Source organism: Diadema antillarum, unplaced genomic scaffold (assembly GCF_040938485.1).
Source record: "Diadema antillarum isolate AM-2024a unplaced genomic scaffold, OU_Dant_1.0 seq00000562_RagTag, whole genome shotgun sequence".
In the NCBI taxonomy this organism is placed as follows: domain Eukaryota; kingdom Metazoa; phylum Echinodermata; class Echinoidea; order Diadematoida; family Diadematidae; genus Diadema; species Diadema antillarum.
The window spans coordinates 649,276-676,914 of NW_027271501.1; the positions used below are offsets into that span (position 1 = coordinate 649,276).

Genomic DNA, 27,639 nt, shown 5'->3' on the forward strand with positions numbered 1-27,639 from the left:
ATTGAACGGATGTTTGCTCGAACAAAGCATGCTGAGGGTTACAGGCTAGTCCACTGTAATGACTTCATTATGACAACTCAAGAACAGACTGGAGAGTATCATCCTCCCATTCAATGCTAATACCTGTAATGCTATCACGACAAATTCATTTCATGGTGAAATCAAAAGAGTTAAGTAATGCTTGTGAACATACAAATGTCGCTTATCTATTCTGTTGCAAAGCTATGATGACTTAATTAAACGAGTAGGGTGTCTGAACATGATACAGCAGTCGATTCTCATACACCGAGATTGAAACAAATAGAAGGATGAAACTGATTGATACTTTTCTCCTGAAATACACTTTATGACAGCAAGCAACAATTCAGTGTAAGATATGAGCGCATTACAGTGATGTTTGCATCCATTTACAGATGAACTGAAGAGGACTCATGACATCCATGCATGGTTCACATACAACATCCCAACATGGCGTATGGGGGGTAGCCTACCTGTACCCACACTACACAGGAGACAGGAGATCAAGCTTGAACATGATGGAAGCTCAGAGCAAGAGTTGAAGAGAGGACGCCAGCCGCGTAGGTGCACGATGCCGATGACCAGCGTAGACTCAGGCAAAAATTTGAATACATCATCCTTATCGTCCACTCCACATGGTATATTCATTGTTCATATCGTTTATCTATCTAGTTAATATAATGATAATAAAGAGAAAATCACTTTTAAAATTGTCTGTGTCTATCTACTCCCATCCTGTTATCCTCATCTGTAGCCCGATGCGGTTGCCGTGGCATTGGCGGCATCACTGGTGTCCATTGCTTCCTCTATGGGCGCGACGCCCGGACTGGAAGCAGAGGAGGGCTTTGAGATGAGGTCCTCGTCGAAGGCAAATTGGGTTTGGGGCGTCTTGGATGGACTGTTGCCAAGGAAACAAAAACAAAAAACTTTGTATAAACTTGTGTTACACCTGATCTAGTGAGTTACCAATGTCTGTGTGGTTGTTGTTTCATGACACCAAAAGAAACATATTCTGTCTACCACTTTTTTAGTCTTTAAAGGACAAGTCCACCTTCATATACATAAGGATTGAGAGAATGCAGCAATATTAGTAGAACACATCAGTGAAAGTTTGAGGAAAATTTGACAATCCGTTCAAAAGTTACGAATATTTTAAGTATCTGCGCAGTCACTGCTGGAAGAGAAGACTACTACAGTGTATGATGTCACATGCGTACAACTATATAAGGAAAATAAAAAGAGAATTTCACAAAACTTTACTTTTTGAATGAAGTGCACAGTTCTTCGACTTGCTAGTGACGTATGTTAAGGGTAATATTATTCCCCTTGCCTTCTGAAAGAGAGAAGTCGAGTGTTCTTTTGTTATGCAAGAAAAATGGAAATATGTTGAATTTTCTTTATTCTTTCTTTATATCGTTGTACTCATGTGACATCACAAACTATAGTAGTCTTTTCATCCACCCGTGACTGAGCAGAAACTTCAAAAATTCATAACTTTTTAACGGATTGTCCGATTTTGCTCAAACTCTCACTGATGTGTTCTACTAATATTGCTGCATTCACTCAACCCACATGCCTATGAAGGTGAACTTGTCCTTTAACACCAAGAGATGTATTGTTTTATTGTGAAAACCCTCATTTCGGCAGGCTGTCAATTTCCTTTGAGCTAATTATTTTTGTCAATATTTCCAGACCTTCCATCATTAGACGTTGAAGACTATGAATTCTTACATACAAAACTCTGAATTTCAAATAAAAGAAAAAAAGTAGAAAACTAAAGGGAGCATCGTAAATGGCTCCACAAATTACAATTATGACCATTTACTGGCAAGTCCCAGCAAAACTGTCATATGACAGCACAAGCATACATATCACGGTAGTAATTATGAATAAGTGAGTATATATAGCAATACCAGTATGTTTTTACGAACACCGACACTGGAAAATAATGCCTTAAATAGATATTACTGTTAGGTAGAAACTTACACTTAAAAATCAATCTGGCTGAGTAGGAATAAAAAGCAATGATTTTCCTCCCAAGTCAGAAGGATTAAGAGGTCTAAATTTCAATGAAAAGAAGATGAAAAAAAAAAAGTAGCTTCACTTGCGTCCTCATTTATCTACGTTCTTCACACATGTGGGACCACTACAGACTCACCTGAGTGCCGATCGAGGGCTGATGCTCCCAGGAATCTTACGAGGTGATCGCACTTTGGTGAACTGGACCTTCTGGTGCATGCTTTCCAGCACTGAGGGCGCTACATAGGTGAAACCCTGCCAAACAGAAAACCCATCTTCTTCTTCTTCTAAGTCAAAAGGTGATATGACACTCACTGGGGGAAGGTGGGTGTCTCTGAACAAGGATGATTCACATGCACTTCTTCTTCTAAGATACAAATTTCTGAAATATGTGACCACCATCCCACAGAAGTATTGGAACAACAATAAATTCCACAAATCTATATATTAGTTGTCAATTTATGTACTACATGATGTGAAATTATGAAAATCGTCTGGAATGCCCCTTTAAAGAATGACAACATCTTTGTACTGTTTTCTTTAGTGAGAAGCACTGGAGATAAACAGTGGAAAGACATATTTCACTTGTGCCCAATCAGAAACAGCAAGGCCATTCAAAATTTCTGAAGAATATACAAATGCTTAATATGCTAATGCTGCTGGAAAATAACTTCTTGCTTTTATGTGTGACTTGCAAGTGGTCAAAGCTTTTTAAGTTATGTTTTCCATCCATAATAGTAAATAGAAGTCACTTACAAGAAATATTTGGTTGGCACTTTCACTGAGCATGGAGTCATCTGGGCTGTCTACCGGTGTCTGCTTGGTGAACTTGGAATCAAACTGGCTCACATCCTCCTCATTCACCTGAGATGGATACCAAGGAGGAAAATGTGTGTCAGTCAGAAAAATGGGTGCCAAACTTTGGCATAGACAAGAGGCGTGTCTTCATTAGACCGAAGTTCAAACTAGCAGGATATTTTGCGGTTTAGGAAAATAGCCCGATATTGCGAAATGTGGAAATTTTCCAGATCAAATGCGCGTTATTTGTGTCTTCACTGTACAAATAGCGGGTTATTTTGACATCGGGCTAGTTTCGTAGCAGCAAAATAGCACGCTATTTTGAAACTTTGGGCTGATGAAGACAGGCCTATTAAGAGATATTGGAACTATGTTGCAAGAATGCACAGCAAATCACCGACACAGGATTTTGATTTTCACTGATAAGATTCACTGCCTATTCACTTCCCTCTTTTTTTTCTGAGCATTAAAACTTCCTCTCACTAGTACTGATGTTGATGAGACCTCTATCATTCTGTGTTCTGTTCTGATGTAATTACATTTGCTTCCTGAACACCTTCTGGAATTGCACTTTAACCCGCTGAGATGTCCCAGTAGTGAGGGGAAATACCATGGTGTCAACGGGTTACAGAACCAGCTGGGGCATGGAGTTTAGCTGCCTGCCACAAGAATCCCTGAAATGAATTGTGTAAAGCTTTATCACTGATCACTATGTAAGTACACACACAGCTCAAGAATCTTAACTGGAGTCGACCTTTACTGATGAGCGTATATTTGATGCACATTATTAGCTCATACATGGCTGACGGGCAGTATTAGTGCTTTTTGAATATACCCTTGTGGGCAGCAAAGATCGATTCAATGTGACTCCACCCATATCAGGTCTCTAAGAAAAGGTGCCGATGTTGTTTTATATACTTGAGATACAGACTACCAACATAACAGAAAAACCAACTCACCACAGCAGGTGTGATGGGTGGCTCATTCTTGCGGGCGATGACATCCTCCCATCTGACATGTCGGAAGAACGGGTGTGTCTTGATCTTGGTCCCGTCTTCCGGTCCGCTGCCGAGCCTGGCTGAGACATGCCTCTTCAGTAGCTGTTGTGTGGGAAGAGGCAAGTAGGGGGGGGGGGGGGTGAAGGTTATATCATAATGAGGGTAGGGACAGCATATCTAACAATAAGGTTCATACACAAGTTTGTATTTGTTACAATACCTGCAGACTCTGTACATGAGGAGAACAATCTGCTTACCACCACATTAAAACTAACCACTAAGCAATGGCAGAGATGGTCTCCTCACCAAGAAACAAAATGAAAATAAATAAATTATGAGGTCTTTGTGTACCACCTAATGAAAGTTGACTCTACAGGTAGGTTACTACTTCTGCTCTTCAACATCTCTAAGAAAGAAATATATCTAACTCCAGCAAGTTCAAATTTCTGCAGCTTGCCTTTAACATCAATTAAAATCAGACCATAATGTTGTCAGTTCGAAGGTCTCTTCACTGGCTTCCGGTAGACAAAAGAATCTTTTAAAATCCTTTAGCTGATACATCATGTTATTTAGTCATCTCCCCCTGATTACGCGAGTAAATCGAGCACAACCAACCCACAATCTACTCTCTTCAGCAGATGTGCTAATATTTCATATATACCAAAAGTTGAATACTCATGGGGAGATTGAGCATTTTCTATTACAGGTCCAAAACTTGAAAACAATCTTCCCAAGAATCTTTGTCAAATTTCTGCCATACAAATTTCAATCAAAAGTTGAACATACTTATTCAAGATCTAATCATCCATGCCTTACTTGTATTTCTAATTGATGTTTAAAGAAGTACTCCACTGTCCCTGTGTATCATGTCACACGTACTCAATTGTCAGTATTAGTATCAAAAGGCAGACCTTTGCGCTATATACTGTAAGTAGCCACCATTATCACCATCATCAAAACAGACTCCACTACATTTTGAAGTTATCGACAGTACACCAAGCCAACTTTGCTTGATAGAGAATGCTCAAGTTTGCCTCAATGTTCTTGCATTACTTTGATTTGAACACACACAAACAACACCCTTCACTAAACTGACAACATGCCTGGCAGTCGAAACCAAAGATAGGGTTTCAGTTTCAGAACTGGTGTCTAAGCCTGCAAGAAATCTTACCTTTCATCACAAAAGGGTTTGTCATCATGATAGGCCATGCAAATTCAGCAAGATGGTTATGCATGGTAACTCAATATAACTGTCACTGTAAATGTAAATGTTGTAGTTCAGCAGCAGATGTAAATTTCACACATTTCTTCTAGATGAGTATATCAGAAATAAAAAACAGCAACCAAGCCCTTAGTGCTACAACTTACACTACAAACTATACCAGAATATTGGAGCACAGCTGATTCAGTTTTCTTTCTTTTCTTTTACAAAGGAAAGAAAATGACTAAGTTGGTTACAATTTTCTCACCACTTTTTATCATGACTACAATGTCTTAATACAGACTTTAACTTATCTACCAAAACTTGATGATGTCATCTGACTACGCAGCAGTAAAGTTATACCTGAACATTTCTGAAATAAAAAGGAGCGGATAATGATGTAGCTCACCTTTCTGATGAGGTCCCTGGCTTCATGTGTAAGGTACGGCGGCAGGCTCAACTTTCCCTTCAGAATCTAGCAATAGAAAAACAAAAAGGAAGTCATTTTCAACACATCCATAACACTCATTATCTAAGTAAAAGGAGTCAATTTGACCTCTCCTCCCACTTTTTCTCACCCTGGTAATTTTTTCCCCTTACAATCAGATGAGTAAAAGGAGTCAATAATCACTTGAATCTTCATTTTTTTTCTTTTTTTTTTACTGTGAAAGTGAAAATTTTTGGCCTATATGCGCAACCAGAAGTGCAAAAGAAAAAGCCTGCAAATAGTTTTGCATGCCATTTGTTCCAGTAATTTATGTCCTGATTCTGCAGAATTAAAAACATGCGAAATTCACCTTACCTGGCCGAGCACAATAAATTACTGACACAAAAATATCCACTTTTACAGTACTCCTTTGATTCAACGAAGTTAATTTGACCACTCCTCCCTCACTCCCCCCCCCCCCCCCCCCCCCCCAACAAGACCATCTACTGTCTTTTAACCCACATATCAGGCCACCCATCCATTTCTGTTTTCTACTTTGAAGTTAACAAGAGCTCATGCTAAATATGTTTGGGGATGAAAGGAGCGTCATTTCCTGCAGGGTTACAGGTTTATCGCTCCAATTACAGGTCTCGCTAAAAATGTCTTGCTATATTTCAGCCTGCCTAGACTATGTGATATGAGTGCTGAATGAGAAACACATATTTTCCAAAATTTGGGTTTGCATCACGAACATAGGGTGAAAGTGCATGACACAAACACACAGTATGGAATACCAAATATGGCTGATGTAATTGCAGATACCAAGCAAATTTCATTGTTTTAATCAGTTGAGAGAGCCAAGCTTACCTTTTCGATTGTCTTCTTTCGGTTCTCTGCCGTGAATGGTGGCTGCATGATCAAATCAAATGGAGATCAGTTATTTCTTCTGTACAGCTGCACACGGATACATTTCACTAAAGCTAGAGCTGGAATCGTTTGCCACAGTTCTTATCAAATTACAATTTGAGGCAGTGGAAAATTAGAAGTGAAGACAGGTTGAGAAAAGAAGAAGACATGATGGTAGAAAAGAAAAGAGCAGGAAGATAGAGCTAGGGATAGGGAGAGGGTAGGAAAGGATAGAGAAAGACCTAGACAGCAATTTTATGTAGTTTGAAAGAGAAGGGAAGAAAGATAGATGATAGAAAGATAGGAAGCATGAGAGATAAAAGCAAGAGAAGAGACAGTGCCAGAGTGAGAATATGACAATGAGAAAAACAGAATTGCGACAAAAAAAGTGCACACACCTGCAAGAATGTAAATATAAGCAAGACTATAAAAGAATATAAAGATGCAGAGGGGAATCCCTCAAAAAATCTAAAACATATACACACTATGACCTCTGAACCACAGACTCATAAAACATGGACTCATGATTTAACTAGAGGAGCAGCCAAACAGAAATTGGTAATTTACAAGTACGTGCGTCAACTAATGGCTTCTGCAATAATTTGGTTGAAAAGAATACTCATTCACCTGCATATTCTGATATATGCACCTGCGGGTAGTTCACACACAAGTATTTATGACATAATTTTCTCCGGGTTTGGAATACTTAAGTTACAAGCTGAATTCAAGAGAAGGTCTGCATTGACCTTTATCTGCACATGCTCAGATTGTAACCATGAATTGGCATACAGGGAGACAGAGATAGAGAAAGAGAGAGAGAAAAAAGTTCACTGACCCCTCCTGTCAGCATGTCATACATGAGGGCGCCGAGGCTCCACCAGTCCACGTCCTTCCCATGGCCACTCCGACTGACGATCTCTGGTGCCCTGGGGAGACCAGAAAAGGAATAAAAGCTTCCATATCACTATCTATAAAGTCATTCTTCAGTGTCTGGTGGGTGCCTCACACTCAAAATGAAGACCTACATTCAAGAGGTCAAGACATTCCTCATCTCACACTGATGGTGGTATAGCCATCTAAACTTGTTTAAAAGAAAACCTAAAGAGAAATGTGGATTGAGTGAAAGCAGCAACATTAGTAGAAGACATCAGTGAAAGTTTGAGGAAAATCGGACAATCAATGCAAAAGTTTTTGAATTTTTAAAGTTTTGGTGTTGGACCCTCTGGATAAGGAGACTACTAGAGGTTATGATGTCATGTGTGGACAACAATATAAAGAAAATATAAAGGGAATTCCACAAATATTCACTTTTCTAGCATAATAAAAGAGCACTTGACTAACCACTTTCAGAAAGCAGGGGAAATAATTGCTACCCTAGCATATGTCAGTATCAAGTTGATAGAATGTGTAATTTTCATGAAAAATTAATTTTTGTGGAATTCCCATTATATTTTCTTTATATTGGGAAAGATATCTTTCCCCTTCTCTTTGCACCTATCCCCTACATAGTACTGGAGTATGACATCATAGCCATTCATTGTCATGGAAACTGGTTCTAAATAACCTCACATGACCTGAATAATTATCTATGAACACAATGGTTGCTAACCATGCTCAAATAAAAGACCGTGATATTATCACTTTGTTACTTTGTAGCACCCACTCCATCTATTCCTTCATTCACGCAAACTGGCAGCTTGGGTGTGACCGTTGCCTACACTGTAGGTAACAGATGCCAGGGCCAGAGAAGTCCTGGTCCTACTTACATGTACTCTATGGTGCCGCAGAATGTGTGTGTTATGGAGCCTTCTTCCAGGGACTCTTTGCAGAGACCAAAGTCAGTGAGAACAACATGACCTGTGGAAGTGAATGGGACACAATTACAGCACTGCATTATGTAATCCAGGCATTTGAGGCTTACAAAAATACAAATGTCTAACCAAGCACATCCATGCTATTGTAATAACATTTTACTAATTTTGTCCACAAAATGTCTGCAAACTTCATATCATCGATGTGAAGGATCATCTCCAATAATATTTTTCTGCAATGACACTGTACGAGTTAAAGCAATTTATCATAACCTTGCAAGACTCTTTGAGATCGACGAACCTCTTTGCGATCAAGGAAATCCATTTTTCATCAAGATGATGGTTTGTAAAATGTTTAAATAGGATGTTTGATGGTCATGACCAGTTTATGGGACTATTTGAACAAGAAGCGTAGAGAAAAGTGCCTTTGAAACCAGTTCCTATAACCTGCTGTTTAGTAAAGCTGTCTTAACAGACACGCTACTCAGTCTCTGCTTGTCTTCCTGAAGAGAAAGGTCTGCTCTCATTGGCAAAGCAAGCATATCACTTGGTCTTCTGGGTCACTCTTAATTAGGGCACACATGTTTCAAAAGGTGGGACTGAGGGTTCTAACCAACAATTGACATTCCCTCATATGGAGTGACAGACTGCTAGGTTCATCTACTCCAAACAGTTTCTACATGAATTTCCTTATACAAACAAACCACTACAGATATATCTCTGAACAGGAAGCCTGTCTGATGGGTATAACCCACTGATCTCTATAGGAAGTATCTGGATATCTCATTGGCCCATCACTTTGAAGCCACCGTGTCGCCATCTTACCCTGCACATTGCCCATATACTTGTGTATGGAGCTCATGACATTGCATGATCTTGGTGACAATCTCTGCTGGAAAATGTGTGCAAGTACAGCCCCATAGAGTGTGCCTGGTTTAAAGATGGCGGCACGGCGGCTTCACTTGTTTGTTTATCAACTTTCCCCTATTTAAACAGCTTGAATGGGCCAATGAGATATAAGAAGGGACGGCGAACAGATAGCTCCTCTAGAGATCCTAGTGGTATATCTCTATGATGGCGGCATCACAGACTGTTGACTGGTGAGAAACACCTCCTTGTCAAAAGTTCTGTGTATACACCTGTGATACTCGCGTGCACTTTACGTGGCACGCGTCTTTTCAGCACATGGTTGCGTAACCGCAGTAGGGCGACCTAAAGGGCTTTCAAAACAGCTTTGGACTTGCTACTGAAACCTGTTTGAAACCTGTTTGGATCCACATTTGGGGCTTTCGAAAAGGCTTTCCTAAAGGGCTTTCAAAACAGCTTTGACACTCACAGATAACTGCCGAGAAAGGAGAATAAACGCGTAAAAGGCTTTCCTAGCAGCTTTGGCACTTGAAAGCACCTGTTTCTGCCGAGAAAAGGAGTTGATAAACACAGTACTTTCCTAAAGGGCTTTCAAAACCTTTGCATTTATCAACTCGTAAAAATTCCTTGAAAGCTGTTTGGATAACATGTTTCTGCCAGGAGTTTAAACGCAGCATCACACTTGAGGTGTTCCCCTTACATCTTACAAAATGAAACCCACAGGGTGCAGAACTGGAATGCAAAGGGCACCACAACAGTACTTGATGCACAACCAAGTTTGCATTGCCCTTACATCTTACTTGCCCAAAATTAACTTTTGGCAGCAGGTGGGGACTCTACAGAATTCAGCAGAGATAAGGCAGTGAATTACCCTGCTTGTTGAGCATGATGTTCTCTGGTTTGAGGTCCCGATAGATGATCCCTAGTCTGTGTAGATGCTCCAAGGCTAAAACTATTTCTGATAGATAAAAACTGCAAAGACAAAGCAAAAGACACACTGTTGCATCAATTTGTGAATTGTAATGCACATCATACCACAATCTCATGTCTTTTGATTGAGACAAAACTTTATTCACTTTACTATTTAAATCAAACTTAAATCACATCATAGCTGTAAAAGTATCAAGGAAGGAGTACAATCCATGTCTGGCAACTTTTTTGTAGTTTTGTGATGCAGGTTCATAAATGTAAAAAAAAAGAGGGCTTGAAAGAGGAAGTAAACAATGAAAAATGCAAGGGAAGAAGTTAATTCTGGTACAGAAAATGACTCTTACTCTGTAGTATTGCATTAAAAAAAAAAAGTGTGTTCTCTTTTCGCAAAGTACACTGTACAGTGTAGCAGTATGACAATCCCTTCTTTTGGAGCTGACTCTAATCACTACACACACACACACACACATGAGGCATATATCTATTCACAATGCTCTGCCATAATCTCTGTGTGTGCCTAATATAACCTTTCACAAAGGATATATATTACATCCTTTCTCTGACAGTGTTTATATTCCAGGGTTGACACATTGCTATCACATGGGCACTGTTTCCTTGTGTCCCTTTGGAGGCTAAAAGCCACGGACATGTTGTATCCAGGGTCCAGATAATGTTGACTTCATGTGACATTCATGTTGGACAGGTGGTAGAGACTATCCCAACTTTGCTCTGACTCACTTTTCAGACAGACATTTCTTAACCTCACAGGGGTGACACATACTGTGTATGCCCCCACCGATAAATGTTTGCATAAAACTATGAGTGATTCAAACAGAGAGGCTGATATAGAAACCCAAGAGCTTTAGTACAGAGTAGTTTTGTATGAAGTATATAGTACAGAGACTGTACGTTCAACTGCTGTATATGAGTTTGTTTCAATTTTTACCAAAACACATATCTGGCAGAGGCTTTTTCAAGACTTTGTTTATAGCAATTTGCTCAATGAAATATGCTGTGTAGCTGGCAAACTTTGAAATGTCATAAAAATGCTAGCAGTTATTTGTTTGTTTGTTCATTCATTGTGCCTTTCCAACCCATATCTATGCTCACAGCTGGGTACACGTGAGCAAGGAAAACCAAGGAGCACTTTGACAAACTCTATGAGATGGCCACTGCCTCCTTAACCAAGAACTCAGCAATTATTTTGGTTCATGGTTGAATATGGGATGTCTGTGAGGTTTAAATAGTTCTACAAAACTCAATGTCATCTAAACTGTCTTTCAATATTTTCCCCGTACATTGTACATGGCAAGAATAATGTGATAGTTTCTATTATGTGACAGTATCTATTAAAGGAACTACAAATAAAGTTACTTTTGTTACATACCATGCTGTGTCTTCCATAAATATTCCTTCTCTTTCCAGATGCATAAATAATTCTCCTCCTGTCCAATGAAAAGGTAAAACAGACTGCGTCAACAAAGGGACCCACAAAACTGCAAAAATTCTGAGTGCAATGGTTCATCTCTTTTTTTTTTAATTCATAGAAATTAGGAAAAGGAAGAATACAATGTATTTCTGCATCTCTCATAGTCAATGCTGGCTCTCAGGAAAACAAGATATCTGAAAAGGTGACAGAGAAAAAACAAGTTGATGTTAACTGTTACTACCTACAAAATTTTACAGTCAAATGTTAAATCATGCATTGACATTCTCCACATTCTTGACATTCACGACATTTTTTCCCTGCCTGAATTCAGCAGTTTGAAGATGTCACAGGTTACCGTGGCTTTCTTTCTTTGTCTGTGTTATGAAGCTTGTACATTCTGCATGCGGTCACTATATTCAGCACCGTCTTTTCCATTCAATTTTTGCAATATCGATGATCATTTAATAGCCCTTCGGGAGCTCAGGAATTAAGCTTAACTTGACAAGCTTTTTCTATCAGCATTTCAGCAGTCCCTCCTAACTTGACCTAGTTATAAAAGTAGTAAGCCTACATGTACATGTAGGTGTACAGTACATTTTGTAGCAATGTCCCTCAGTCCAACAGGAAAGCCAATGTGGGACAAAAGGGAGTAAAGAGAAGTAAATAATCGCTACTGATTGACAATTAGTGTCAAACACTTTACAACAATTGGCAAAGAAAGTGCTCCAGAGTGAGTGCCAACTAGCAAACAGAGCATACATGTATCAAGAGATACAGTCCTAAATTGACTGATGAATTGGTTGCTTATACAGCTGTTAATCTGTTTTTCTTGTGTATAAGCATGGACCTAATGGCGTAGGGAGCACACTCTGATGGATTCCATATTCTCTGATATGACAGACTGTAGAGTGCCCAATACCTGGGACTTTAGGGAATTTTATATCCAGACAGCACTGACTTGGTGTACACAGCTTCTTTTTGCATACAAGATGAGATGTACATGACTGCATAGCACCGATTCCGAAAGTAGAACTGCTGAATATACACTGTAGATTACCACTTCCTCTATTCACTTTAGCCCACAGATGGGACATAAAAACAGAACAAAGAAATATACTTTCATGCTTACTGAATTGGATAGTTCCTTATATCCTGCTCTGACAATGACATCTGCATGTCACTTTGAGTGCACATTAAGATATCACTGATAGTCTGGATTTTAATTATTAATCTCATTTTTAACATGTTCTGTCAAAACTGAAACTTACAAAAACATAGATATCATGCAGAGACAAACAAAGAATTCGCATCAACTGTGGTCCTTCAATTCTTTTTTTTCCATTTGATCACATGTAGTTTGTTTTGTCTAGGATATAAACTTGATACATTGCTCCACAGTATATTGAAGGAAAAATGAAAAATTTCAAAATATATACTTATTTATATGTTTCTATGAAACTAGACTTGACAAAACTTATCATATCCAAGTAAGAAGTATCATTTAAATGCAAAGAGAGAAAAGGGAAATGGTCCCAAAGCACTAGTCAGCTAATAACTATGACAAAGAAACGTTTGAACAGATGCCACACAAATATTTCATCGTCAAATTCTGCTTGTCTGACTGAGACGAAGTACCATTGATAGTAAAGTGAAGACCAAAGAACAAACTTACCACTGAGGTACGCCAAAATGAGGTACAGTTTGCCACCAGTCTGAAAGGCATAGTGTAGACTGACTATGAATGGGTGCTGGACAGCCTCCAGTATGTTCCGCTCCGCCTTGGTGTGTGCCGTGTCCTTCTGGTTACGAACTATCTTTGCCTGCATGGGGTGTAGACAGAGAGGGACAGAAATAGAGAAATAGAAGGTAGGTACAGTGTAGATAGACAGATAGGTACGTACCAGGCAGTTTGAAAAAAGTGTGAGAGACAAAGACATGGAGGGGGGGGGGGGGGGTGGGGAGCAAAAGAGAAGAAAATTAATTGATTGGTGGTTTAACCATCACCAGGATTCTATTCTTCCTTTTCCTCCAGTGCCTGTCCCTATTTCAGGTCTCTTCATCTTTGCTTCTTTTTCTTTCTTCTCTTCTTCTTCCTATCAATCTTCATCTTTGCTTCTTTTTCTTTCTTCTCTTCTTCTTCCTATCAATCTCCATCTTTGCTTCTTTTTCTTTCTTCTCTTCTTCTTCCTATCAATCTTCATCTCCTCCTCCTCCTCTTCCTCCTCCTCCTCCTCCTCTTCTTTCTCTTCCTCCTCTTCCTCCTCCTCACCCTCTCCTTCCTCCCCTCCCCTTTCTCCTTCTTCTTTTCCTCCTCCACCTCATCTCCCCTCCTCTTCTTGCTCTTCCTTCTTCTCTTCTTCCTCCTCCCATCCTATCCTCATCCTCCTCCTCCTTTTCTTTCTCTGCCTCTTATTCAATTCTGTTCGCTTCTTCCATTTCTTCCTCTTTCTTCCCCTCCCTCTCCCTCTTCTTTAACCCCCTTTCCCAAGCAAGCTGTATGTAAAGGTCACAAAGGCTGCCACCATAGAAATGTTTACCTCTCCCTAATATGCAAATCATCCACAGAAAAATACCTGTTAGCCCAGAGGCTGAATACATCAATTGATGTAAACATCATCACAAGTTCAACAAGTCAATGCACATGGCTACATGTTGTATGCTTCTAATCTACCGTAACTCACAATCTATTTGTAGTCACCACTGGCAATGGGGTAGACAGGACAGTCAGAATTTGGCTTCTGCTCAAGCACGATGACAAAGTAAGAGATAATTTTTACTGGGCAGGATTTTTCATTAATTTCATTAAAAAAGAAGAAAAAATCCTGTGGGCATTTAAATGAAGCATTTTGTTGATTTTTTTTTTTTGGACAAATTTGCTCTCAGCCTATGGGATGCAAAGATTTCTGTAGCTCACAATAGTTTGTCAGAAAAAAAATCTGATAAAACACTTCATGAAATGCCACCGTGGATTGCCCATGTTTTCTATCAGCCAAGGGAAAATGGTCAATGACTTTGTTGGAGTATCAGCATTCACAGAAACAAAAACAGACTATCTGTCACCTTATGGTCACAATCTTGCACATACAGTATCAAATATCACCATGTCCATTAAGTGGCAAAAAAACAACAACAACAACAAATATGTTGAAAAGACCCACTTGTCCCTCAAGATTTTTCAATAACAAAACTGGGGTCCACTTTTAATATTCCCTTAGATAAAATCTCAAACTAAATGTTTCTTCTCTTGGGGTGGGGTTACAAAACTTTCAAAATGTGGTATATCAATGTCTCCCCTTGAGAGATCTCAAATAACAAGTTAGTCTCTATTGTTTATTACTATACTATGTAGTTCCCTACATATAGAAATTGTCTGAGATATAACAACTTATACAACAAAAATGAAAACATTACTATTCTGCAGGAAAAAACAAACAAACAGCTATTGAAATATCTTCCTTTTAGCTGAAGATTTTTAATTTTATTTTTATTATTATTTTTTAAAACCCTAACTGCGTTTGACCTCCATACAGTTATGTAGTTCAACATTCAATAAACCACATTACCAAAAAAACAAAGTGACAAACAGTGAAAGCAATTACTATTCTGTGCAGTGGTGGGCTTCAATGAAAACAGATATCTGGCTTTCAGCTGACGATGTTCTGCTCTCAACATTTTCTGATCTTATTTTCATCATATATTAACCCAAATAAGCACAATTTCCTGAACAAATGGTCACCTTCTCCAAATTTAGTCAAATGATAAGACTGAGGGAAGGATTGGCCCACTTCTCAAACCTAGGGCCATCCATTACTGGCTAATTTCTACAATCCCCAACAGGCCAGTAAAGAAAAGAATAATGAATCACAACAATAAAACAAACTGACACACAACAAACTGACACATACAGAGCAAACCGTACAGCACTTGACCTTTGCCCTACTACAGTGTACTATTACTAGTCAAAGAACCTGACACACAAATCACAAACAAAATATACATTGTAGTTCAGTGGACCACATATTTCTTCTTCCTGTTGGACTATAACATATGGCAGGGTACCATGTAAGAAAACACAGAGGAAACAACTTCCTGTTTTCCATTGCAACAGAAACTAAAGTATGAAATTCACTTTTTCTTTGGGAATACCAAAAAGGAATTTTGAAGAAAAAAAAATGATAAAGGCATTTGTTTTACCTACATGTGTACATTGTTGTGACCCACTATGCACACATGTTCTCATTGTGCCATCTTTTTTATGTGTGGATGAATACAAGGAAAAGAGAGTAAAAAAAAAAGTTGATTACAGCTGTATAAAGAAATTCAATATGTGACCGTGCACCTCAAAACGAACATAAAGTCGCACACACTGATTTTGCGTGTGGACTGAAAATAAGTGAAATGGGTCAACCAAGCCGAACTTGACTTTTTCATATTTTCTAAAAGAGCGGGTCTCCTTTTACATTATGCTAAAATTTGGTATCATAAAACGGGCAGGAAAGTGTGTTTTTTTAGCAGTTTATCTCGAACATTTTTGGTAGAATAGTGTGATTAGGTGTGTCTTTAGAATCCCCTTTTCATTTCTGAAAAACCTTGTCCACACTCTTCACTTTCAACTCTAATAACTTTTGAAAAGATAACACTACTGCTTTGAAAGTTGGAATTATGGACAGAATGTGTTAATGAGGCATGCTTAATTTCAGTTTAATCTGATAATCCCTTCATCGTTATTACTCTGGTGGTTTACTTCCTGTTTTTTTGTCCCATTCATCGCACAGCCAGCACGGTTTGGAAAAGATCAAGCCGAGCGCTTGAATAGACACTGTACTTCAGAGCCTCTTTTCTCAGTTCCCACTTTTCCTGAGTTTGTGCTTTCTTTCCAATATTTAGATAGGTTAGGAGAGTCCATTTGATTTGAGTTATACATCATTTTAAAGCTTAAAGTCTGCTCTTTCAGAATATGGTCTTAACTACAGTGTAAAAATTCATGTCTGGCGACTTTTTGTTTGTTTTGAGGTGCAGGGTCACATATATCAAGAAAATTCAGTTTTCAAGGAATAGGATCTGATTATTTTAGTTTTAATCATTTGATTTATGATGTAAATTTTCAGCCCGTTTGAGAAACATTAGTGCTAATTTACATGATCAATGTTTATGAATCTTCTTACCACTACATGTACATGTACAATGTAGATGCATGTTTATATACAGTATACACTAGGTGTGTGTTGGAGTTGCAGCCTTCTAGTAGCTCTATACATAGTAATGGTATACATGTACATGTATAACACTTGAGTCACATACAGTGTACATCTATGGTACATGTACATGTCCTTGAAATCTCTTCATTGTCATTGCAATATGAATGCGACAGTTTAAACATACAATGTGAGAGATGGCAACATTCAGCACTCAAAACCAGGAAGCTTGAAAGGAGCAGTCAGGGAGTACCTGTGTGGTACCTCAATGAGCAAAGATAATTCCAGAAGCAGGGAGATTTAATTTTCATTCTCTTATCCAGATACACTGTGTACGAGCTATTGAGGTCTTCAGAAAGCCTCCCACACAGTCAGAGACAATTTAAAAGCAGCTCTACAAATTAATAATTGCAAAACAAGAAATATTCATGAAATGAAATTTGCACGAATTGGAGCCAACAGCCTTTTTGGTAGCTAGAAATTTTCGCAAATTGCTACTGGTATTTATGAATGAATACAGTGTAGATGAGAACTTTCACGCATATTTTAATTACGCAAATCTAGGTCCTAGTAAAATTTGCGAAGTTCAAAACGCACTGGAAAATTTCTGTTTTTGTTTGTTCTTCCTTTTCCTTTTTTTCCCCTTGCATTGCAATCTTGCGGTATCAAAACAACTTGGAAGAAAGAAATATTGACAATGCACTACTAGGTCTGCACCAGGTCTGTTCCAGGCTACCTACTTCTCAGATATCATACACAGGAGAAACGACAAGGTTCATTTACCTAAGCATATCAACAGCTGGTGTTCTGTACAAGGTTCACATATATTGATTGACTGTCAGCAGTACAGTTTGACTTGTCATGTATTTTGCCCCAAACCAAACACACGAATAAATTACTAATATCTGGATTTCTGTACTAGTTCATCACTCAAAGTATTTCATTTTGTTCTGACTGCCTTATAAGTTCACAATGAGTTCATTTCATAAAAATATAATTCATTATGTCATGATGATAAAAAGTGAAGCAATTGAAACAGCACAGAATAGGGTCAAGTCAAATTGATAGCACATCACAATCAGATTACATTGTATGGTTGTTGAGCATTAGTCAATGCTGTGCACTGGCACTGGTCCAACAGTCCAGGACCAGTGAAAATCACAGACCAGTAACTTTTTCATGAAGAGACCAGTAAAAAATGGAAAAAACTGGGTACCTACTGGTCCAACAGACAGGTCGGGCCAGCAGACAAAAGGGGTTAGTGTGCAGCCCTGCATTAGTAAATCAATTCCTTGACCCATGGATCTTTACAGCTTAATTTACTGTACCTGCCAAGTTATAATTCTAAGTACAGCGAGCGAGCTATATTATGATATACTGTCTAGGCCTACACCATATTTGCAAGCTTAATATTTCCCACATTGGAAGTCGGAAGACATTTCTTTGAAGGGCTGAATACGATTTCAGAACCAATGAGATGAATGAGAAAATTGCACCTTTTCAAGAGAAAATTTAGTACTGGCATTGCCAACCATGGATACAAAGTGTACTTTGTACATCACATCTGTGACGTGTTGTTAATTTCATGAAAATCAGTTGGTTCATGAATTATGCAAAAATAAAAGCTTTGAGAAATGTACCATGGATGCAGTAATTCACAGTACAAGTTACAGACAGAATGCACCCTGTTCAAATTGTTCTTGAAGTTATTTGTAAGTGAAATCAAATAGAATTTGACCTTGACCTACATGTATGACCTTCACCTTGAGTGCATGCATCCACAAATTGGTAGGTGTACACAGCTTCATCCACTCATACAAACATTTGTACATACAGCATATGCCAAGTTTCATTTGGATACAACTGTACCTCTAAAAGCTACTGTAAAAGTGGACATTTTCGCGGTGTTGAAATTTTCGTGCATTTCACGCAACCAGAAACTAGCGCAAAAATAAAAGCACGCGAATAGTTTTGCTTGCCACATGTTCCAGTAGTTGATGTCTTGATTCCGTGGAATTAAAAACATGCGAAACTCTTCTTACTCAGCCGAGCGCAAAAAATTAGTCACGCCAAAATATCCACTTTTACAGTCGTTCTTAAGTAATACGTCATCCACAAAATTGATAACAAATGGATGGACGGACAACCCGAAAACATAATGCCTCCTGCAACGTTTTGTGGCAGAGGCATGAAAATAGAACTGAAGTAAAGAAATTCTTCCTACTCTCCCAAAATAGATGTCAGAGCAAGGGCCCACTCCATGAGGGCAAGTGCTTATTCATTTCCCTTGCCTATTGGAGTTACTTTGGGCAAGCAGGCAAGTGGGTTTGTAGAACACAGACTTGGTCACAACCAGTGACGAGTGGCAGGGCATTAAAAGTTTATGACATGATAAACTACACACAGGAAGCATATCTTGATGGATCTACCACTCAGCTTTCAGGAAATGAAACCAAATTTGTATAGCACTGTGTGGCAGAGCTAAAATAATGACCCTGATAATCTGTTGAGGACGACTGATTTTGCTACAACACATATTTCCAATAGAAACCTGCTCGAATGTACTTGGGACTAGTCTTCAAAGGGTTAAGTAAGGTACATGTATACGCCGAATATTTCGCGAGGTTTTTATTTTCGCAAATTTCGCGAGTCAGCTGCCATTCGCAAAATTAAAAACACGCGAAAATATTGACTCTAATGCCGATATGAATGTGACATACGCGTTTACATTTCTCCGTTCAGTACAGGACGCCACGATCGCGAATTTAACCACTCGCGAAATTGTTGTGAAGTCCCGATTCGCGAAAATTTAGACTCGCGAAATATATGGCGTATACAGTATTCCATAATATCTTCTGCCCATTTCACAAAGAACTAATGCTGATTATTCGAAAAATTGTTGTTGTTGCAACTTCTACAAAAAAGAAAGTACACTATACCATTCAAACTATCACCTCCTGCAACAACAATAAAAATTAAATGCAACACAAATATTTACAATACCTTACCTTCTTCAACACTTTCATGGCAAATATCTTCCCCGAGTCTTTTCCTGTTGTTTTGCGAACCTGAAAAACCTGTGAGAAATAAAGGCAAGAATGAGATTGACTCACATCTGCAGAATCAATCATTTGAGTAAGACAGCCAGTTTATAGGGAAAAATAAAAATACATGACAAATACAGTTCACTGTACACACACCATATATTTTGCAGGTAAAATCCCATGTATTTCATGAATTGGGACTCTTAAGATAATTTTGGCAGCATTTGAGTTTGTGAAGGAGAACCACAGTGATGGGATGAGAAAAAGGTATTATCTCTTTTCTAGAATATAAAAGAAGCAATATTCCACCTTGGAAATGATAAGGAGGGTATTTGTATTATGGGAAGCAATTATTATCTCTGCAAGATTTTAAGTTCATTGCTATCAGCTGACACACCAAATATACCACATGCTGGCATACAGTACTACATGTAAGCCAGGAGCTGCAAAATGTTTTTGTTTTTTCTTAATAGTGTGTGTGTGGGGGGGGGGGGGAGGGGGGGGGAGGGGAGGGTGGCTGTGGTAGTGGGGAGTCAAGGGTAGCACACATTGTTGGGTCAAGGGTCAAAGGTATCAATTGTATCTCCCCTAAAGAGGCTAATCTGGGTACAGTGAGACCACAATACTTTATTCATGCATTGTACTACAAACCTAGAGAGCATATTTTCCTTGATGCGAGTCATCAATTACCTAATCACACAATATCAATGTACAGGGTTTGACAATCCAAATGAAGTACATTGTACTTCTCAATAACATGACTAAACAATGACATTTCAGATTTTTTTTTTCAGGACTCTTGGTATGTACACACAACTGGAGATAACTACATGAGTTTGGAAAAGAATGTTCTATATCTTCAAACAGAAATGGGTTCATGAAGCATGCATGTTGTATACACACTAACAGTTTGGAATCCTTATCAAGTTATAAATGTTTCTGTTGTCAGCTCCATGGCAGACTAATCTTTGGATAGGTCAATGTTCCTTTGGTTCTCTTGGCAACAGACATATGTTTTGTTTTGCTTTTTTGTTTGTTTTCAGAAGAAAAATGTCCAACTATTATATAATCATTTGAAGATGGGTAGAGCTGTTTAATCCTGACTATTAGTGCCAAAAAAAAAAAGTTTAAGTGTAAACCAATCATGTGACCCTTACTTTAAGTTGTCATCACACTGTTTTATAGTATTGAAGCTACCATGGTGAGCCATGATACAAAAATATCATAGATTTATCTATCTATTTATTTTATTTTATTTTTTGGATGACTGGAATGCCAGGTGTTGAAATATCAAGTTTAATTTCAATTCTTAAGAAAGCAATATTCATGCAAGAAAGGGAGTACCTCCTGTGCAGAGCAATGTTATTATTTGCATTAAAAAAAAAATGTGATTTTTCTGTTTGTACAGCAGCATCAGCCGATTATATTATATTTGCATTGATTTGAATGTCAATAAAGATTATTTGAAAAAAGATGAGTTATAATTTACCATTAATTATTATGTATCGTATTTTAGTGCACGATTGATATTATCTTTTTTTTAACATCCCTACACATTCAGAAATTGGGACAAGAAACAGATCATGATTCACATGATGACACCATACATGATTCATAGATAAAGCTATAATTTATCTCGCTAGGAGCTGGACAACATTGTGGCTTCCCTAGAGGTCACCCCAAGATTTGTGTCACCAGTAGTCATGCCATGATTACATCCTGTCTGACCACCATGTATACTGCATGACCACAAAGAAATGTCCTCATTTCAATGTACTGTGTGAGATGACTGTGTAGAAAGCATGATCTGTCTTTCTTCCAATACACATAGTTCTCCATCACCTGACACCGTTTGAGGCTTTGCTGGACACATTTTCAACCAAACCTCTGTAATATGTTTCACACACATTGTATTCCAAACTTTGTTTTATTATGACATTAAGTAGGGGTCTAACCTAATTTACACACATTTGTGAGTCTACAGTACTTGTCATAATAAAGTTTCCCCTAATCTTTCTTTCCTGTTTTGTTCTCTACAAAGTGTACTTTGTCCTCATGTCGTGCTAGTCTTCGAAACTGACAATAACTTGGCTACAAACAAACCATCACACAGCACTGAAAGAAGTACTTAGTGCATCATGACTTTAAACGATCAGTATTACTGAGTGTTATGGGTGTAATCATTGTCATTATAACCAATTGGTATCACAATAGGCAAGGCTGCAAACTGGCACTGGTCCGATGGTCCCCGACCAGTAAAAATTTCTGTCGGACCAGTAACTTTTTCAGGAATGGACCAGCAAAACATGTAAAAACTGGGTACCTACTGGTCAGAATTGTCTGTCAGACCAGTAGAAAAAAAAAAAGTGTTAGTGTGCAGCCCTGCAATAGGCACATTGTCTATACATTGTAACTGTCACATTTTTATAAAATTCTTTGTCATAGCCTCTCATGTGTAATACATACATGGATACACGTATACATGCTGCTTTCATGGTCGCATGATGACTATCAAGACGTAACAAAGAAATACAAACTCTGTAAATCAAGGGTGATATTTATTAATTCACTCACTACTCTTCTTCCTTGCTTTCATTCAAAAGAACTTGCTCAAAGAGCTCATATTTCTTTGAACTGTTTAGCCCCTGGACTACCCTCTGCTGCTCCTCTTTAAAAATGAATGAATGAATGAATGAATGGATGAATGAATGAATGAATGAATGAATGAATGAATGAATGAATGAATGAATGAATGAATGAATGAATGAATGAATGAATAAATAAATAAATAAATAAATAAATACGTATACATGTATGCATACATACATACATAAACAAATAAATGAATAAAAACATACGTATACATACATACATGTACATACATAAACAAACAAATAAATAAATAAATAAATATTCAAAGATCTGTCCACTGCCATCTTCAAGTGTAAGAGTGTGAGTGTAGGGGGGGGGGGCAGTGAGTGAAAATGTGTGTATATTTTTGCCTCATTTGTATCAATCCTATACAAACTACTCTGCAATGTAATTGCCACAAATGTGGGAGAGCCATGGTATGGTGGAGAAGGTCCTGGATTTGTAAACTGAAGGTTTGGGGTTCAAATCCTGCCAGGGTACAATCCTTGGACAAGATGTTTTGCCTACAATGTCCGTCTTGACCTAGATGCATTATAAATGACAATGCTGGGGTAATTAATAATTGCACAGCCCTCTGGAAGAGCAGTGTTTATGGCGAAGAGGCTACCCTGCGTAAATACAAAACTGTAAGACCAAATTATTATTATCATGATTATCTACACTTAAATAGATTTGTCTAGACACATTCAAAAATCGAAAGGATTAAAGGTCCTGTTTACCTTTGAGAGCAGTTGATTTAAAACATTTTGATATCACACTTGATGCATATGTGTAGGTCTGTTGGTCTGTTGTATCATAAAATATCTCACCATCTAAAATTTTTGCAATAAAGCCTACAAATAGGGAGATCAGTATTTTTCTCAATAAACCATAACTGTAGACAGTTTAGTCTAGAAAATTTTTTATCATAACTATTGTTCACATTAGCAATACTTAACATCGATTTAGGATTCAAATTTGTACAGTGGTTGTTTCTATCCCTAACTCCCATTTTAGAACTACATTGTATTTTAAAGCACTAATGCTGGGTTTTTGTTTCATCTGCAAATGGTAAATTATGCCTTTAAGACTGACCTTGCCGTAGCCTCCCTTGCCTAGTACTTTAAGTAGCTGGAAATCTTCCGGACCCACTCGCTCCTTTCCTGGATTCACCGTCTCCTCAGACAGCGATACCTCCTCCAGCTCTAAGGTCCTGAAAATTATCAGAAAACAGCAATCAAAGAATCAAAAACAAACAACAATAAACAAATACAAAATTTAGGTTCAAAACCATCTAAATCCCTGTCCATAATATTGTGACAAAGCTATGGTTGTATTGTCAGACCTGACAAACATCCCATTCATGTGTACCTCAGCAATGTACAAGTTTACGAAGCAGTTTGAATTATAGGTATAAAATCATTCCCAGAAGGAGAGAGAAGGTTACTGTGAGTAACACATCACTGTGGACACACTGAATTCAGTGTACATTTCATTATAAACTTTGAGATAAAAAACAAACAAACACAGGCATTTTGTAATAGAAGCAATGATGTTATCAATTTACACCAAAGGCAGCAATTTCCAAACTGACACTGGGAAAACGTGAAATAGGTGAGACTGGATGTAAAATGGAATCATTCATGTAAATCAAGTGGAAATTTTGCTTATGAACTTGCACATAATGTATAATTTCAGAGAGAATTTTCTCTTTATTTGTCAAACTGGGCCACTACAGTAAAATCATTCTTTCTATTTCAGTTGCCCACGACCTAAAGGGCAATATTCCCCTGCCCTCAAAGAAGAAAACAGTAGTGCCAATTCAACTAGTGACATACTTTTTATGCTTTTGCTTTACAACAACAAGGAGTCTTAATAAGCACAAGTAGAAACTTTAGTAATTAGTGCTTTATAAATGATATCTATTATTATTCTATTATCATTATTATTAATAAAAGTCTTCTTTTTTTTAAATCTCAAGTTTGTGGCTCAAAAGGAAAATGTATTTCCTGAAAAATTGTAACATTTATCACTGTAGGCTTCAAGTCGGAGCTTTGTTATGGTGACATGCAAGACCTCTTAGTATCTCTTGCTTCCATTTTTCTTCCTTTCTTTCTCTATAGTCTTTATCTGTCTCTCAATATTATCTATCAATCCATGTACCTAAAAAGGTGTTGATAATTGGTATCTATGTTCCCTATTGAAATGTGAGAAACAAGGGTATGCTGAGTGCATGAGCGCTAAAATACAATAAAAATGTAACCTTCAACACAGGGGCGGATCCAAGAATCCCTTAAAGGGGAGGTGCCTTTACAAAATTAAAGGGGGCGCATGTGCCTCCCCCCCCCCCCCTTTATTCTTTTGATTTCTTTTATTTTAACACAAGATAAAGAGGGGGCACGCTCCTGGTGCACCCCCATCTGGATCCACCGCTGCAACATATGTACTCAATATTAAATGTACATGCTTTGAAAAGAAAGGGGACTGCTTGCCATGAAAACAAAAAATACATCCCATGTCAACAATTATTATTGGTATTATATTTCAATTCTAAGTATTGATGTACAATGTACTCACTCATCAGGACCATAATCTGAACTGGTGCTTTGATAATCCTGCAAAAGAGAGCATAAAATGAGAAGAAAATTTTCAATTCATTACAGAACAATCTTTTGAAATGAAATTGTTTAATCAAATGGCAAGTCTGGAGTATGTATGATTTTAGGAATATATCACTTCACTTTATATCATGCTTAGAAAGTTACCAAATTGCTAGTTTGACAAACTGACTGAAATAACAATCAAAATTTTGTGGTTACTTTTGTGAGGGAGAGCATGTGAATGCTTGAATGACATGGAAAATAAATGAAAAATATTTCACACTTTGTTCATGGAAGATCTAGTAACACAAACCCCCAAAGCTGTTTAACCTTTTTATTTGTGTGTGTTCACTGTATTCTGTACTACATGTGTTCCAGTGACCACACACCTCACTGCACTTAGTATGACTTTACTCTACTAAGAGGGACTGATGTACTTTAATGGAAGACGAAGAAGAATGAATCTATCCCACAACTTGCACGCGACACAAGTCCTCAATTCAAAACAGCCAGTCACAATTTACAATTGTACTACACTCAAACATTAATTTCTAATGTTACAATCATTTGTACATGTATTCATCAGCTACAAACATACAAATGTGTACATTCACAGACTGTAAATGTATTCACAAGGCCAAGGAACATTCTCCGCTGAATCATCAAATGAGGAATAACTAGAGTGAGAATTCATCTGATTCTAAAGCTTTTCACACGACATGTGAGTATGAGCATGGCAAAAACCTTTTAACCAATTAATAATGACAATACTTGTATATAACATTAACAAACTCCACAGGAGAACTTAACAAAAGTAGTACAATATCATAATTACAGAATACTACTAATAGGCTATTTTAACTGTTGTTTGATCCTTTCTGTACGGAACCTCTGAGGAACTGAGTGAAAAGGAAATGGCACTGCTGTCAAGTGCCATGTCTCTGTTCTTGCACAATCCACTGTAAAAACACAGCTGTGGACCTTTTACTACAGCCACCTAGCACCTCTGTTTTTACCCTTACTTACCAATACACAGCCCAGACCAGGCAGCCACTGTAAAAACGTGGCCTCCGAGCCACACGGCGTCTGGTCTACAGCAGTGGTCTGGCTATTTTTACCCATACAATCTGTAGTTGTATATTTACAGTATGACAGTCAGTAGTATTTAAGATTTAGATATGATCTACTTTTGTACAAAGTTAGTTCACATATTAACCATGATCATGATGGTAACAGTGTCGATATTGTACAGCACAAAATATTTTTTTAGCCATGCATACACATGCAGCGACCAACGTGTAAATTTACAGTGACCAGTCAGGTCAGCGTAGTGTGAACAAGATTAGAACAGCAATTGGAGATGATTAGATTTCTATGATTATGAGACACGACATCCATGACTAAATTACTCTACATTATCAATTATTCTAAATGCCTATTAAAATGTGGTGGTTGTATGGGTCAATCAAGCAATCAATCATCGCCATTATCTGCCCTTTAATATAGGCTTTAACGTTAGATTTCCGCCGTGTTCACTGATGTCATGCTCACGCCGCTGAACAGACGGTAGGACCTACAGCAGATGTCGAAATATCAAGACAACCTACCTCCGGTAAGTCTGGGTCGTGCATGTCATCACTATCCGATAGGCGGTCGCCTTTGTCGTGCTCGCACAACTCCAGATCGAAAACGCCGGGATGTCCTGCCATCATGGTTTTATGGTCATCAAATCTTCACCCGGCTGATACGTCTCCAAAGATTGCACTTGTAAATGGATTTCTCCGACACGAGTCAGACATTGCCTGCCTGTCTCAACAGCGATTTCACGAATTTCGTGGTGTGTGAGGGAATGAATGGCCGCCGCTGCCGGAGTACACGATCGAACCGGCAAATTTTCCCGGAAGAAAATGGCGTTGTCACCCGATACACTTCCGGCTGGCAAGGCTACTTTCTGCACATTGCACATTGCACACTACTTGATGGAGCTACTGACAGGACAGTGACATCCTACCCTATGACAGCTCGGCCCCCAGTACGGTCTGCATTCTCGGTCTTTGCCCGCCCGGCCTCGGTATTAACTATACATGTATTTGTACCGAACACCAATTAAATGCTCTATAAGCACGATAAATTGATGATGGTTACCAAAATGACATCATAAAAGTTCAAGAATGAAAAAAAAATGATGATAATAACTCAAGCAGAAAACCTTTGCATCACGAGTCACTATAGTGAGTCACTCTTAGAAGGCAAACTCAACACTTAGTTCCAATTATCACAAGAGTCGCTTACCCCGCGTCCCTGAATGACAATGAGCCAGGTCATTATCTATATAAATGCGACGACATGAACCTAAGGCATTGGTCAGAATAACTAAGATCATTTTGATAATTATGAGCCTGCAGAAAGTTCAGAAATATTTGAATATCAACGCTTGATTAAACAAAAGGTTATGAGTATAACGTAATATCCACTTGTTACTTTGAACAAAGGGTGATAAACTCGATCTACAGGAAATCATCTTCTAATTATGATAACGTAAAAAAAAACTAATCATAGATTAGTTGAATAACAGACACTTCAGACTTTATAGTTGAAAAGGTACGATATCTACTGTATGTTTCTCAACTTTCCTTTGCTTCTGAAGATAATTATGAAGAAGAAAGTGTTGCGCGAGGGATTACGGAATAATACTGTAAAAAACAAAATCAAATCAAGTTTCCGAAAAGGTATTGCTTAAATTTAGGCATATACCAGATTATTTC

At 38.1% G+C, this 27,639-nt stretch overlaps 1 protein-coding gene across 1 annotated transcript; it reads right to left on the minus strand.

Annotated features, from left to right (window-relative positions):
- Positions 1-26,745, minus strand: LOC139735033 (ribosomal protein S6 kinase beta-1-like). Its single transcript, XM_071645808.1, has 15 exons — positions 26,482-26,745; positions 24,852-24,889; positions 23,370-23,487; positions 19,608-19,676; positions 13,077-13,224; positions 11,363-11,420; positions 9,917-10,017; positions 8,134-8,224; positions 7,203-7,293; positions 6,329-6,370; positions 5,444-5,509; positions 3,795-3,935; positions 2,794-2,901; positions 2,177-2,292; positions 1-916 (listed from the first exon to the last, which is right to left on the minus strand). Exons 1-15 carry the CDS (start codon positions 26,584-26,586, stop codon positions 763-765), a joined length of 1,446 nt encoding a protein of 481 aa, XP_071501909.1. The 5' UTR covers positions 26,587-26,745; the 3' UTR covers positions 1-762.
- Between the last annotated feature and the right edge of the window lie 894 nt (positions 26,746-27,639).